Consider the following 12,904-nt stretch of genomic DNA (forward strand, 5'->3'; position numbering starts at 1 on the left):
GCTCCAGCTAGAGGGGAAAGCGGTGGTTGCCTCTCGGATCTCGCCCGATAGCTGCCTTTCCCCACCTAGTCTGGATGCAAGCCCACTCCCAGGCTCCAGCTCAAGTTCCCCAGAAAACCCCAAGGAACGTCCGGCGGCTGGACTGCCCCAGCCCCCCTGCGCGGCAGGGCGTGGGGCCTGCTCAGAGGGCGCGCGGGAGGCGCCGGCTGCAGTGGGGCCCAGGAGCCGGGAGGTGCCGCTGCATCCCCGCTTCCCGGCCCTGACCCAGCGCGCAAAGTTGGGCTGGAAGCCGCCGGGGGAAGGAGGGACCGAGCGAGCGAGGGTGGCGGGGAAGGGGGGGCGGGAGGAGGAGGGAGGAGGGGAAGGAGCAGGGCGGGGGGGGCGCCGAGCGTGTGTCACTCGCTCTCTCCCTCTGTGTATAGAGGATGTGCTGAATGGTGCGCTCGGAGGCGGCGGCGGCTGAGGAGCGGTATCCGGCGGCGGCTGGCAGCCTCGGCTGCCCGGCTCGGCTTCTCCTCGCCCTCCGAGGCTTCGCATCCACCGCGGGCGCCCGACCTCGCGTCCCGCCCGGGGCATGGCCGGGCGCCTGGCCCCCTCGCGCCCCGCCTGCTGAGCCGCGCCGGAGGAGGTGCGGAGGCCGGGAGGCCGGGGGAGGCCGGCGGGGGAACAGAGTCGAGAGCCTTCAGAGCAGAGAAAGGAGCCCGCGCCCGGTGCCCCGTCCCTGCCGCGCTCGCCCGGGCCGCCCGGAGCCCCGATGAGCCCAGATGGCCGGGGCTCAGCCCGGAGTGCACGCTTTGCAACTCAAGCCCGTGTGCGTGTCGGACAGCCTCAAGAAGGGCACCAAATTCGTCAAGTGGGATGATGTAAGTCCCGGGGCGGCCGGGTCGGGGCGCTGGCGGGGGCCAGGGGCCGGGCGGCGTGGGGGTGGGGCAAGGGGCGCGTTATGCAATGGGCGCGCGGCGCGCGGCTGGCGGCCTGGGCGCACAGGTTGGCTGCTGCCGCGGCGGGTAGCAAAGCCCGGGGCTTTGCGCGCGCTCCTGTGGTCTCGGGGTTTCGGAGGTGACATCTTCGCCGAGTCTGGCAAGCGCCCCTCGAGGGTCTTAAGTCTTTTGGGACAGCGGAGCACGACGGGCAGTCTTAGCCCGGTGCGGGTCCTGAGAGTTTGGCAAGTGGGGAGAGCTTGAAGTTGGGACCATCTGGAAAGCGCTGGGGTGTGAGCAAGACGCGCCCCTCTCCTCCCGCAGTCGCACCCCCTGTTACCTCCTTTGCCCCGTTTAAAGGAGGAACAACCCTGAAGTCCGAAAATGTCCAGTGATTGTTAACCCTCTTAGCTCTTTCACGGGAGCCCATGCGCCTGAGGATACAGCGGCCCAGCCGACAGGTGGTCGCCGATTCCAAACTTCAGCGCCCGGCTCCGGAGTGAGGGGCTCTTTGAAAGCTGGGGTGGACGTACCTGAGGAGGGCTAGAGAGCGGAAGGAGGGCACTGAGGGGTCGAGGAGGGCTCAGTGGACCTGCAGGCAAATGCGGAGGGCTAGTTTTTGAGAACTGAGTGGGCAGGAGTCTTCAGATTAAAATAGACACGTGAAGACATTCCCCCACAACTTGCCAACATCTTTTGCCAGGTGGCGCCCAGCTTAGCCCAGCCCGGATCTCCAGTGTTTCACACGAGCCCTGGACTCTAGGACTTCAAGTAAACCCCCACCCGGATTGCCTTCAAACACTTAAATTAATGTCTTGCTAAAATAGGGGAATCTTCAGATTGAGGACACTAAGCCTATCAATTTTATGTCCCGGGTGTCATCGGAAAGGTTTGAAAAGAACAACCCACTGGAATAAACCTGAGCTATCAGGATCTAGGGAAATTTAGGTCCAACTGTCGAAGGCATCTCTTAAACAGGAGGAATTAGAGGAGAATGAGGCATTCTTGCTGAACAGATTTTCCACCTAGAAAATTATAGCCTGTTATTCTCCAGGGTATTTTTCTTTAATCTTCTTAAGCCATTTTCCAGTGTCTGAAAACAATTTAAATATTCCAGGTAACGAATCCAATTATTTCGCGGAGTGGATCTGTGTCTATTTTGTCCAGTTGGAAGTGTGATCAGAATTTGGAGTATGAGCCACAGCTTCCTTGAAAGTTCATACCAATTATTAAATGCTGTATGGGAGGATATAAGCATGCGTCCTTTTATCCTTCTAGTGTGGGCTTTACACTTTTTTCCTGTGCCTGTCTAGTGACCGAATGTTTTTGTAAATGGAATAGAATTTAAACAGTAAGTTCAGACACAGATTAAATGCTTCGCTTGTGTCAAAGGAGAACAAAACAAAACAAAACAAAAGGAAACGAAAAAAGAAAATGCAGTTCAACAACAAATAAAACAGTCTTGCCAATCCTGAGATCCTAGGCTAGAGAGCTAATGTTTAGATGGATTTTCTGAGGAGAGTCAAGGGCAGAAGGAAAGAGAAAGGAGACTTTGCAGAATTAAAAAAAAAAAAAAGTATTTTAGCATAAGCTCTGAATTTATTCACAGAGATTTTAAACTCGATTTTAAATAATTCTCCAGAATGTCTTGTTTGGAAGAAGCTATCCAGTGCCACTTTGAAAAGGAAGGTCTTCTGTGGAAACACAGTTTGATACATCCAGGTAGATGATTTTTATTACGCGCATTATGTCACAAGTATTTCTTCCTCACTTACTAATGCCAGGCCTAGGACTAGATCCTGGGATCTGGTAAGGAAAGTAAACAAAATCCCTGCTGTTATAGACCTTACACGCTAGACTGAGGAAGTGAAAAATTATCAATAACACCAGTGATTTAGAGATTATGAGTGTTGCTGTGAGAGTAAGGGAGAGGCCGATAGTCAAATCACCTGGAAAAAGGTGAGAAAAAATTCCTCTGAGCACTATGGCAGGGATTTTCCTGGGAAGCCCTACAGGAAGGATGTACGCAGTAAGGAGAGGGCCAGTAGAATCTCATATTTTGTATAGGGGAGAACCAGTCTGCACTCAGGAGCCGAGTTACCTGGAATATGGTGAACTCTTCTCCAAGTTCCTTGGCTTTCTGTCTCCACCATCATCTGTGGACTAAAAAGGATCCAGACTTTCTTACATTGCTGAGTCCTCACCAGGTGCCACCCCTCTCCTCTTCCTAGTTCACATTTGCCCTTCTAGATTCAAGTGAGTTTAGGTGATCTGCCTAATTATATTGCATCTTAATGAGACTGTGCTGAAGACAAAAGAGACCTAGATCTTGAGTTGGAAAGTCTGGCCTTACTTGCTAGTTTCTTTTGCCAGTCAGCTGTGTGATGTTTCGTTAATCACTTAACCTCTCTGAATTTTTGCTGCCTCTTGTGCAAAACTGTAAGAATGCTCCATTTCCTGCCTGTTTCATCTCTTGTTGGGGGTAGCCAAATGGATAAAGCAGTACCTCCTACATTCAAGCCTTCATCAGAAATATCTGGAGGGCTTGGTAACTTGAAGCTTGCTAGGTCCCACCCTGTTTGCCATTCAGAGGTTCAGAAGTGAGGCTAAGAATCTGCATTTCTACGTGGTTCTTGTGTGATGCTGATGCTGTTGGTCTGGGGAGCCACACTTTGAAACCAATGAGATAAGGTTTGTGAAAGAACCTGGAAAGTATGGTAAGATGGTGAGCACACTCTTACTAGCTTGTGTAAGTTTTCATTGGTTTGTGAGTTAAATTTTACCTCTGTATTTGCATTTTGAGAAATTCATGCAATTGTTACTTTTCTGCATAAGAGGCACAAAGACCTCAATGACATAATCATGAACAATCATTTTGGATCTTCTGGGCTATTTTATGAAGTGTTTCTGATGCCCAGGCTGGCTTAACTCACATTCATACATTCTTTTGAATTTCTTACATGCCATGAAAATTTTTCAGCATTTTTGCCTGCTTCTAGTGGGACTATTAAAAGGAGTGAGAGAAGAGTTTTGAAAGGCTGTCTAGTTTGACTTCATGTCTTTGAGCAGGAGACTGTTGTGGCCTCTGACTTTGGGAGGTACTTGCTGCCCCCTGCCCCAAGGGTGGGTCCCCATCTGCTTGTCCACTTATTTAGATAAAAAGTAAATAGCTGGAAATAGCTTCAAAAATCTTTCAAATATCTTATCTCACTTAAATATTATAGCATCCTGCTTCTCTGTCTTTTGGATGAAGTATGGACAACCTCATAAAACAGACCCTCAATGGCCCATTTGAAAGCATGATGATACATTTGAAAATGATGAGTTTGTGGCTATTTAGAATTGTGAAGAGATTATCTCTTGTTCCTTGAGTGGTTAAAGCGCCTTAATCACCACTCCCATTGTCCCGACTACCATGTGGACTAGAAGATGTCACTCAGAAGTGCAGTGCCCTGCATAAGCTGTTGGTTACCTTCCAATGTCATGGTGAGGCTGTGGTTGCTCTAGGGTGGTAGTTAAAAGCTTTGACTTAGGCATTAACTTGACAAAACAGACAACAGGTGGGGTGTGGAGCTGGAGCAGGGTCCATAAGACACTGTAGCACCACAGCCAGACACTAACCTTTCTTTCACCCAAACATGGGGAGTTCTGGGGGTCCCCAGGGATTCTTGGGGCATATGGAAGTATTTCAATGTTGGAACAGCTAGTGATGGGTGGACGGACAATCTGAAGATCAAGGTCAAACTTCATCCTCTAGAACTTGGCCAGCAGCTAAAGCACTAACCTATTGTGGTTACCTCTCTCCCCAGTGTGGGGAAAATGGAAGTTCCTATGGCCAGGATCCTCACCTGACCCTAAACTACTTGATGATGTAATTGGCCTACTGCTAGGCTACTGCTTCCACACCCATAGGCAATAAGCTATTACTGACTGAGTCACTATATAAACAGCTCTGCCCCAGAGGTAGAGATGAAGGAGGATTACAGACCTGCAGACTGCTGGATGCAGACCTGATCCTAGTACTCCACCTACCACCATGAGAAAAAAGCCAGTATAAACTGTTCTACCTCAAGAATGTTCCATTGTCATTTCTCATTCCATTGTCACTTCTCGGTCTCACTGAATCCATAGTGAACTTGCCTGGGGCTGAAACCCTCAGGCCAGACACCCAGTGATATCACAGGATGCAGCTTTTCCTTGCTTTTAGTTTGTATTTGTACATTATCAGGCTCTGCTGGTCAGAGGTGGTTGTACAGGACTGTGGGCATTATTGACAGTTCTGGTGACATGGACAGTGGAAGGGGGTTACTTTCTCCATCTCAGGGAGCTGGGGAGATTGAGAGTCTGGCCCATCTCACATCTCATTTCTGTTTCTGTGTTTGGCTGCACTCTGTACTGGACAGGATGTGGAGGGAACAAGGATGGGTAAAGACCATGTAGTAGGCCCCCAACCCCTGGTTTGCCCCTGCTTGATATCTCAGGACTCTTCTTTGTTTCCCAACATCTGGAACATGGAAGACTTCTCAAGGGCTTGTTCTTTTTCTCTACTCTTGCCTTCCAAATTTATATCTCACTATGGGAAGTTACTTAATACATCTCAACCTCAGTTTCCTCTTCTGTAATGTGAAGATTGTAATATTTCCTGCTGCTCAGAACAGCTGTAAAGTGAAGTGAGCAAAGGTATATGTGTTGTTATGCATAGTGCTTGGCACACAGTAAACTCTGGAAAAAAAAAAGCAAACTATCTTTTTAAATGTTATTGTCTCCCCAGTAGTTAGGGAGCTATGGATTTTATCAAAATGCTCAGTTTCTGTTTTTTTATTTTACAACTGGGAAGATCCAGACCTTCCTTCCATTTCCTTTAATGTGTGTTTTGATTTTCATATTTTATAATTTGAAAAAGATCAGTTTTTTACCCCTTTAAGATTTAGGTGTTTCAGCGAAAGTGAATCTGCATATAAAGCAGGACCCATTTTCTTTAAAGCAAGTTAATTTACAAAGCATTCAGAAGTTTTATTTCTACTTAAATTCCTTTAAAAAAAATGTACACGCACACACGTAGTAGCTGCATAGGTATCACGCCTGGAAGGAGGAAACAGTCAAACAAAACTCTTGTAATTTAGCAAGGATTCATATATGTAAATAAGTATATATAAAGACAATATTACATCATATATCCTGTCTCACAAACAAATCTAACATTCAAAGTCATAATTGCTATATACATGCTACACTCTGATAAAAAGCTTAAAATAACTTCACCCACTTTTGAAAAGTTGTATTTTCACATTTGTGTTAAAATGGTTAAAGACTGCCTAAATTGTCTGAGAAGAAAGCTGAAGAAGCGCAGAGGTTTGGATTTGCATTAATGCCCTGTACATTTGGAAAAAATAACTCCCTTCTCCCTCTCCATTAACTCCTCCCTACCCTGCCAATGGCCCCAAAAGCCCCACAGCTGAATCAGGTAATAATACTAATAATGAAACATGATAGTGTATTGCACATTTCCTAGCATCCTACGCAAAAGCTTTGTTAGTACTTTTGCATTATGTAGAATCTGCAGTTACAGTTTCTGAAATGATAAGAATATGATGGGAAGACAACAGATTAATGAGGGAGTAGATGGGAAGGGTTTATGAGGTGGGCATTGAACAACATTCACTTTGAAAAGGTTATGGGAAATAGGGAAGAAACAGCTCTGGTTGGTAGGTGGGGCTCCACAGCAAGAGGCAGGTGTCCTCAAAAATGCCAGTTAAATATACCCAGATAGGTCTCTTATTCATGTCTATAGAGCTTTTGTTGAATTTCTTATTGACAATAATCACTTTAATACAAATGTGAAAATACAACTTTTCAAAAGTGGGTAAAGCTCTTTTAAGCTTTTTATCAGAGTGTAGCATGTACACAGTAAAACATGCAAATCTTGTGCCCAGCTGGGTCTGATTTCACAAAATGAATGCTCCCAGGTGAGCAACACCAGATCAAGAAAGTCTTGCAAGCCCCACAAGTCCTTGAGTACCCTGTTTCAGTCCTTACACTCCCTCCCAAGGGTAATGTTTATCCTACTTTATAACTCCTTAGATTGGTTTTGCCTGTTTTTTATCTAATAAAGCTATTTTTTATTTTCAGTGAAAACAAAAGAAACCCTCTTCAGCCTAAAGCACTTCTATCATTGCTGAGTGAACCCCGTTGAACAGTAACAGCAAAAGTGACTTATCTTCTGTTTAGATGGCACTTGATTAGGCCCTTATTTGCCCTAAGGTGAAGTCTGGGAAGTGAAGCAGGTGCAAATGCCCCAAAGGAGGAAACGGTTAAACAGAGCTCTAGTAATTTAGCAAGGAAATGAAATGCCTACAGGCTATTATTGGCATAGCAAAGCAGACTAGTGGAGTGCTGTTTCTGGAATATACTTTCCTTTCATAGGTTTTCTATCTTATCTTGCCTGACTGTGATATTCCTACTTATGGCACATTAGGATAATTTGCTCTGGCTATTAGCATATCTCAAATACTTCCCTTGAAGGTTTAGCCTCTCAATAAATAGCTTCAAGTTATATTTACCTTCAATGACATTTAAATGGGACAGGAACATTTTGCTTTTTTATGTTGAACTTGTAACCTGTAGCTAAACATTTCTTTATCAGGATTGCTTCGTGTTATGAACAAGGAGTGCCAGCAGAAAAGGAATGGGATTGATTGTGAATTGGTGACTAATGCTGCGGGTCTCACCTAAATAACAAATCCTTGGTAACTGAAAATGTGAGTTTTCCTATTAGTCGAGCTAATACTAGGTTCATGCAACCTTTTCAGATTGTGTTATAAATTTCATCTGCTCAGATGGATTTTATAATGCTCCCCTTTCCCCATCTATGCCATAGCCATGTGCCCCTGTAGGTCAGTAGGGAAAGGAACTAGAGACATGTTTCTGAGAACAGTTAGTTATACACGCGATCCTAAGGAAGGCATCCATTTCTGGAAAAACTACCTTAAATAGCTTAAAAAGAGGGCTAGGCAATTTAAGTCTTTCTGGTTCTCCTCTGATCTCTTTAAGTTCTGATATTTGAATTTATTATCTTCCCATGTTAATTTCAATTTTTGGAAATTTTTAATTTGTATTTTGAAAAAATGGTTAGGTATAGGTATTAACTGATGTCGATCAAATCTATACATCTGGCAAGAAACGAAATTACTGTCACTGGGGGAACAGACTACTAAGTAAAAATGAAAAAAATTATTTAGTATTCAAACAGAATTAAAAGCATCCTACATCTGTTTTGTATTTCAAAGATTCTTTTAGTCCACAATATTTTCTTAATGTTTTTGTTTTTTTTATTGCACTGAAATTTTATGTGCAGGTTCAGAGAAAATGGAATAGTTAGTAAAGAAAGTTCTTTTACTTGAACTAGTTATGGTGGGTATCATTAAATAACTGATAAGTAGGAGGTCAAGAGATAATTTTGCTGTTAAAAAACACAAACTTTTTGGAACTTGTTTATGAATCAGGTAAGGGAAAGTTACTTTGGTTCATTTCATAGACGAGGCCGTGGGATCTCAAAATGGAGATCAAAGGCCACAGAGCAAGTCAGCAAGTGGTTCAACAGATGAAAAAAAAAGAAAGTGAAGGATACTATCCATGATGCTCTCTGAGGTGTGCTGTCTTTGATATAGTTGCATCTCACCTAGCATCCATTCCCATGTCTTAGTGAGACTTTTTGTAATAAAGTCTGGAAATCTAAAGTTTCATTTGCTAGACTCCCATGAGGTGTCTAATATCCTGGCTGCAAAATTTATGTTCCGCCGATATTAGATGCACGAGTGTGAGATTGGGGAGGGGGCAGAAATGTGAAAGATTCCACCTTTCTGCATTCTGTGGGTTGTTTCTACAGATATGTGAGATGTTTAAGGAGCAAGCATGTTGTTCTGTGGTTGTTCTCCAGGGCCTGGTGCCCAAGTCCATGGGCCTAAGGAGGTGATGGTGGTGGTGGCTGCTCCCATCTCAGATGACTCTTTTGTCTTCTGTTAAGCTGGTGTGTTTTTGAGGCCAGGAGTTCCTCCTTGATTTCCCACCTTTCGGAATGTGATGGAGGCCATGGTTTCTCTTCAAGGATCAGTGCTGTGGTGTTCTGGGGTCATTCACGGTGGCCCAGCCTGAAGCCCACTTCTTCTCCAATCCTTGTGATTCTGTCAAGTGCATAATTACCTGTAATTGCATCCCTTTGGGGTCAAAATGTCCAGAGGGTCTTTTGTTTCCTTCACTAACCCCTGTCTTCTATGGCTTTTTATGGTTCTGAGACTTAATGGCTCTCAGTCCTACTATGCAGTAACCATCTAGACATCCTCTGTGATTTTCTCCTTCAATATTACATTTGAATAAAATAGTTTTATATAATGTTGCCTCTGGGGTTCAAAATTGAGAGAGTCCTAATGACAGGCACTTATACTTGTGAAGCACTATTATTTATTTATATCCACCCCCCATTTAGTCATCAAGTCAACAAAGTCACCATCTTGAGTAACAGGAAAAAGCAAGTGTTACGATTCCCATTGTACATACAAGCAAACTGAGGCTAGTGGGTTGTGATTTGCTCAAGAACATGAGGCTAGTTAGAGCCAGAATCTAAATTTTAAACTAGGTCTTATGGTGAAATACAGCGCCCTTACCTGCCTACCCTGGAATGCCCAAACATCCCCTTCAGTATAAAAGACTTTTAATGGAATCTAAATGAATACAAATGGAAAGGATGCATTGACTTTTCCAAAGAATCTCCCTGATTTTTAGGATTCACACAAATGAGGCTTAGATCCCTACAAACTCAACCCTTTTTGCTAGTATCTTCAAGACCAGCTGTTTTTATGGCATAGATACAAAGTCCATTTTTGTCTACACTATGCAGAATGTGTAAACAGGAAAAATTCATTGCTGCTTTGAGGCACAGAGGCCAGTGTAAGCTCTAGTCTACAAATGGTTTTACATCAGTCAATCAGTGTAGAAACATGCATGGAGGAAGATATTCAGGAACGGCGTTAAAACAAAGGTAACTTTTTTCATTGCCTAGTAAGTAGCAGTTTTGTTTTAGTGAGACTCATTGCATGTGCTTCTCTGTCTTTTTCTTCTTCCCAAAAAACTTGCAAATGTCTTTTGTTGGATGTCCATTAAGACTGGGCCCATTCCATAGATTCTTAGGGAAATCATTGATCTTGAAAAATTAAGGATTTGGTAGGCATAAGGGAAATGTAAAGGATGAATCATCAACCGCCAGGCAAGATGCAGACCTGCTTGGAATTCAAGGTAATGTCAAAGGCGAGGCCAGATCTGGATGAACAATGCAGGAAGGTGCATAGAGGAAGGTGAATATGCCTTGTCTAGATTACAGCTGACCAGGGCTCCTGGAGGACTTGTTATTTATCTTCTTTCCCAAGGGGAGAGCATAGGCCTGGCACTCAGTAGGTGCTCAGGGAATGTTTGTGGCATGAAGGATGTATCTGATGTGTGTCTGGTTCACAGAGAGTTCACACAGGGGAGCATGCAGTCTTGAGACAGACTTGGAGAGGGTCATGTTCTGAAGAGACCTTCATGACTCACTGTCTGTGGCTCTGGTTAAAAACCATGCTCCAATCCTTCCATTCCATCTGAACCCTTCCTCTATGGCCTTCTTAAATCCGGGTTTTCCATGTGAATTTGAGAAGCAAAATGTTTATTGTCAATACAGAGCTGACTGCCATCACAGCACTAATTTCCTGTACCATCTAAATGTGGCTGAGGGTTGAGTGCATACTCACATTGTGACTCCATATTGGTTAAAAATTATGATGCTTAATGTATTTGCACCTCATGTTCTGAACATTACCAGTGGCTTCTGTTTTCTGAAAAAGATGCTCACAAATGTACCCAGATATTGCAATGAAAATGTCCCTTAAAGGCATTCAGAAGTGTTAGTAGTGACAGAACAAAAGACTGATGGTTGTGAAAACATTTCCTTTATTATGGTAATGATTCATGAAGACTTCCTTCCTTCTCCACTCCTAGTTTAATATGCTGGGGCCACCTACATTCTCTCATCTTCCCTTTTGTCCCTGGAAATGCTAATTCCTCTCTGGAGCCCATGCTCCCTGGTGTCTCTGGATCCTGGCTTTAAAATTGTCCCTTCCTTTGACAGTAATGGTGAAAGTTTTCCCTCTGTTGAAAGTCCTCTAAGAACTTATCAATATGTCTTCTAGTCATAAAAATGCCCACATAGAATTCAGCTCCATCCTTCCTTCCTTCCTTCTGTACTATCCTTTCCCTCTTCTTCCTGCCCCCTGTGGAAGTGTAGCTTATACCCACCATCTATCTACCTTTCCTTACACCCTACCCACTGCTCAGCCCTCCAGTGTCTTGTTCTGCCTTTACCACTGCTTTGAAATTTCTCTTGCCAAGGCAGCTGTCAGCCTGTGAGGTGCCAGCGCCCCCACTGATACTTGGCAGAGTCTACCTTGCTGCTTCTGAGTATCTTTCCCCCCACCCATTCAGTACTCATCATTTAAATGTGTATCGCTGCCTCTTACAGACTGGACATTTTGTGAGGGATGTGGATTTATGATGCTAAATGATTTGGTTCCTACCCTCATAGTATTCTACTGGGGTAGACAGATGTTAAACAACACACATATAATTATTTTATTATAACTGTAGTAAGTGTTATGGAAGAAGGTACAGAAATACAAGTGAGTATAAGAAATATGGAAGGTGTCCCTGGAGAAATTTCATTTATGGAAAGAACTGAGTTTTAAGTAGGACTTAGTCAAGCAAACAGGAGGAAGGGGGAGCGTGTCAGGCCGAGGGAACAGCACTTGTGGGCATCCCATGGAGGAAAGCGGTGGGCGACCTTGAAGGACAGCTGAATAAGCAAGTAGGGAGCTTGTGGCTCAGATAATGCTGGCAGGATGGCAAGGCTTGCATAGGTGTTGCTTAGGCCACTCGAAGATTTTATCATAAAGTCAATGGGAAGTCATTAAAAAAAGTTTCTCAGCCTGGGCACTATTGACCCTTGGGGCTAGGAAATTATTTTGCCATGTTGCGGGGCCGGCCTGCATATTTTAGGATGTGTAGCTGCATTTCCGGCCTCTATCCATTCGATGCCAGTAGCAAAAACCCAGTGTTACAAAGAAACAAACAAATTGTCGCCAGACATTGCCAGCATTTCCTCCTGGTTCAGAATCACTGATTGAAATTTAAACCACCGACTTAAATCTTAAATGATTATAAAGAGTGTTGGGCCCTTGCATGTGTACACGTGCACTCATATGCCCACACGTGGTTAGTGAGCACATGAAAAGATGTTCAACATCATTAGCCGGTAGTCATCAGGGAAATGCAAATTGAAATCACAGTGAGATGCCACTTTACACCCACCAGAGCTCTAGCCTGCTGAAATGATCATTTACTCAACTGATGTCCCCACTAAGCAGTGAGCACCTTGGATGCTTGGAAATCTGGGTTTTCATTTGAGTCCCTACTTTCACTGAAGTAAACTGTAAGATATTTGAAGAAACACGCTTCCAGCTTTTCCCTGTTTTGTGTTAGGAGATAGTTTTACATCTGTCAGTAAAAAACAACTATCTTAATAGTGTTTCTTTCCACTGTTTTGCATCTTCTCTTTTGGACCCTCTTTCCTCCTCTGCTTTCCTTTATTTGAGGAAATTTCAGATTGGACGGGCCCTTGGAAGAAAATTCTCATCAAAGCTGATGCACGTGGAAGTTCTACTTCACTGATCCTAATCTAACATCCTCTCCTCTAAGACTACCTTTATTGTTTTTTTTTTCATGGTCAGGGCTGCGTCGCTGACATTTGACATTTGATGGGCACCCTGTCTGATTTTCTGTGATCCTTCGAGTCCGTTTTCCCTTACACAGCTCTTTCCCTGTAATGTATGTATTTGACATCTTTGCCTCTGCTGCCTCCTGATGCGATCCTGAGCAATCCCTGTGGACCAGCGCTTGTTGTT

General features: G+C 44.2%; 1 protein-coding gene across 6 annotated transcripts in view; it reads left to right on the top strand.

Annotated features, from left to right (window-relative positions):
* Positions 1-349: 349 nt before the first annotated feature.
* Positions 350-12,904, top strand: part of PLCB1 (phospholipase C beta 1) — a 670,724-nt gene continuing 658,169 nt past the window's right edge. For 4 of the 6 annotated variants that reach the window (XM_073236918.1, XM_073236919.1, XM_073236920.1 and 1 more), the window contains exon 1: positions 350-863. In XM_073236918.1, the coding sequence (XP_073093019.1) occupies positions 765-863 (99 nt within the window). In that variant the 5' untranslated portion in view covers positions 350-764. The remainder of the gene's footprint in view (positions 864-12,904) is intronic. The other 2 variants (XM_037017496.2, XM_037017497.2) reach the window with 1 other exon arrangement.

The sequence above is a fragment of the Manis javanica genome, chromosome 5 (genome assembly GCF_040802235.1).
Source record: "Manis javanica isolate MJ-LG chromosome 5, MJ_LKY, whole genome shotgun sequence".
Lineage (NCBI taxonomy): Eukaryota > Metazoa > Chordata > Mammalia > Pholidota > Manidae > Manis > Manis javanica.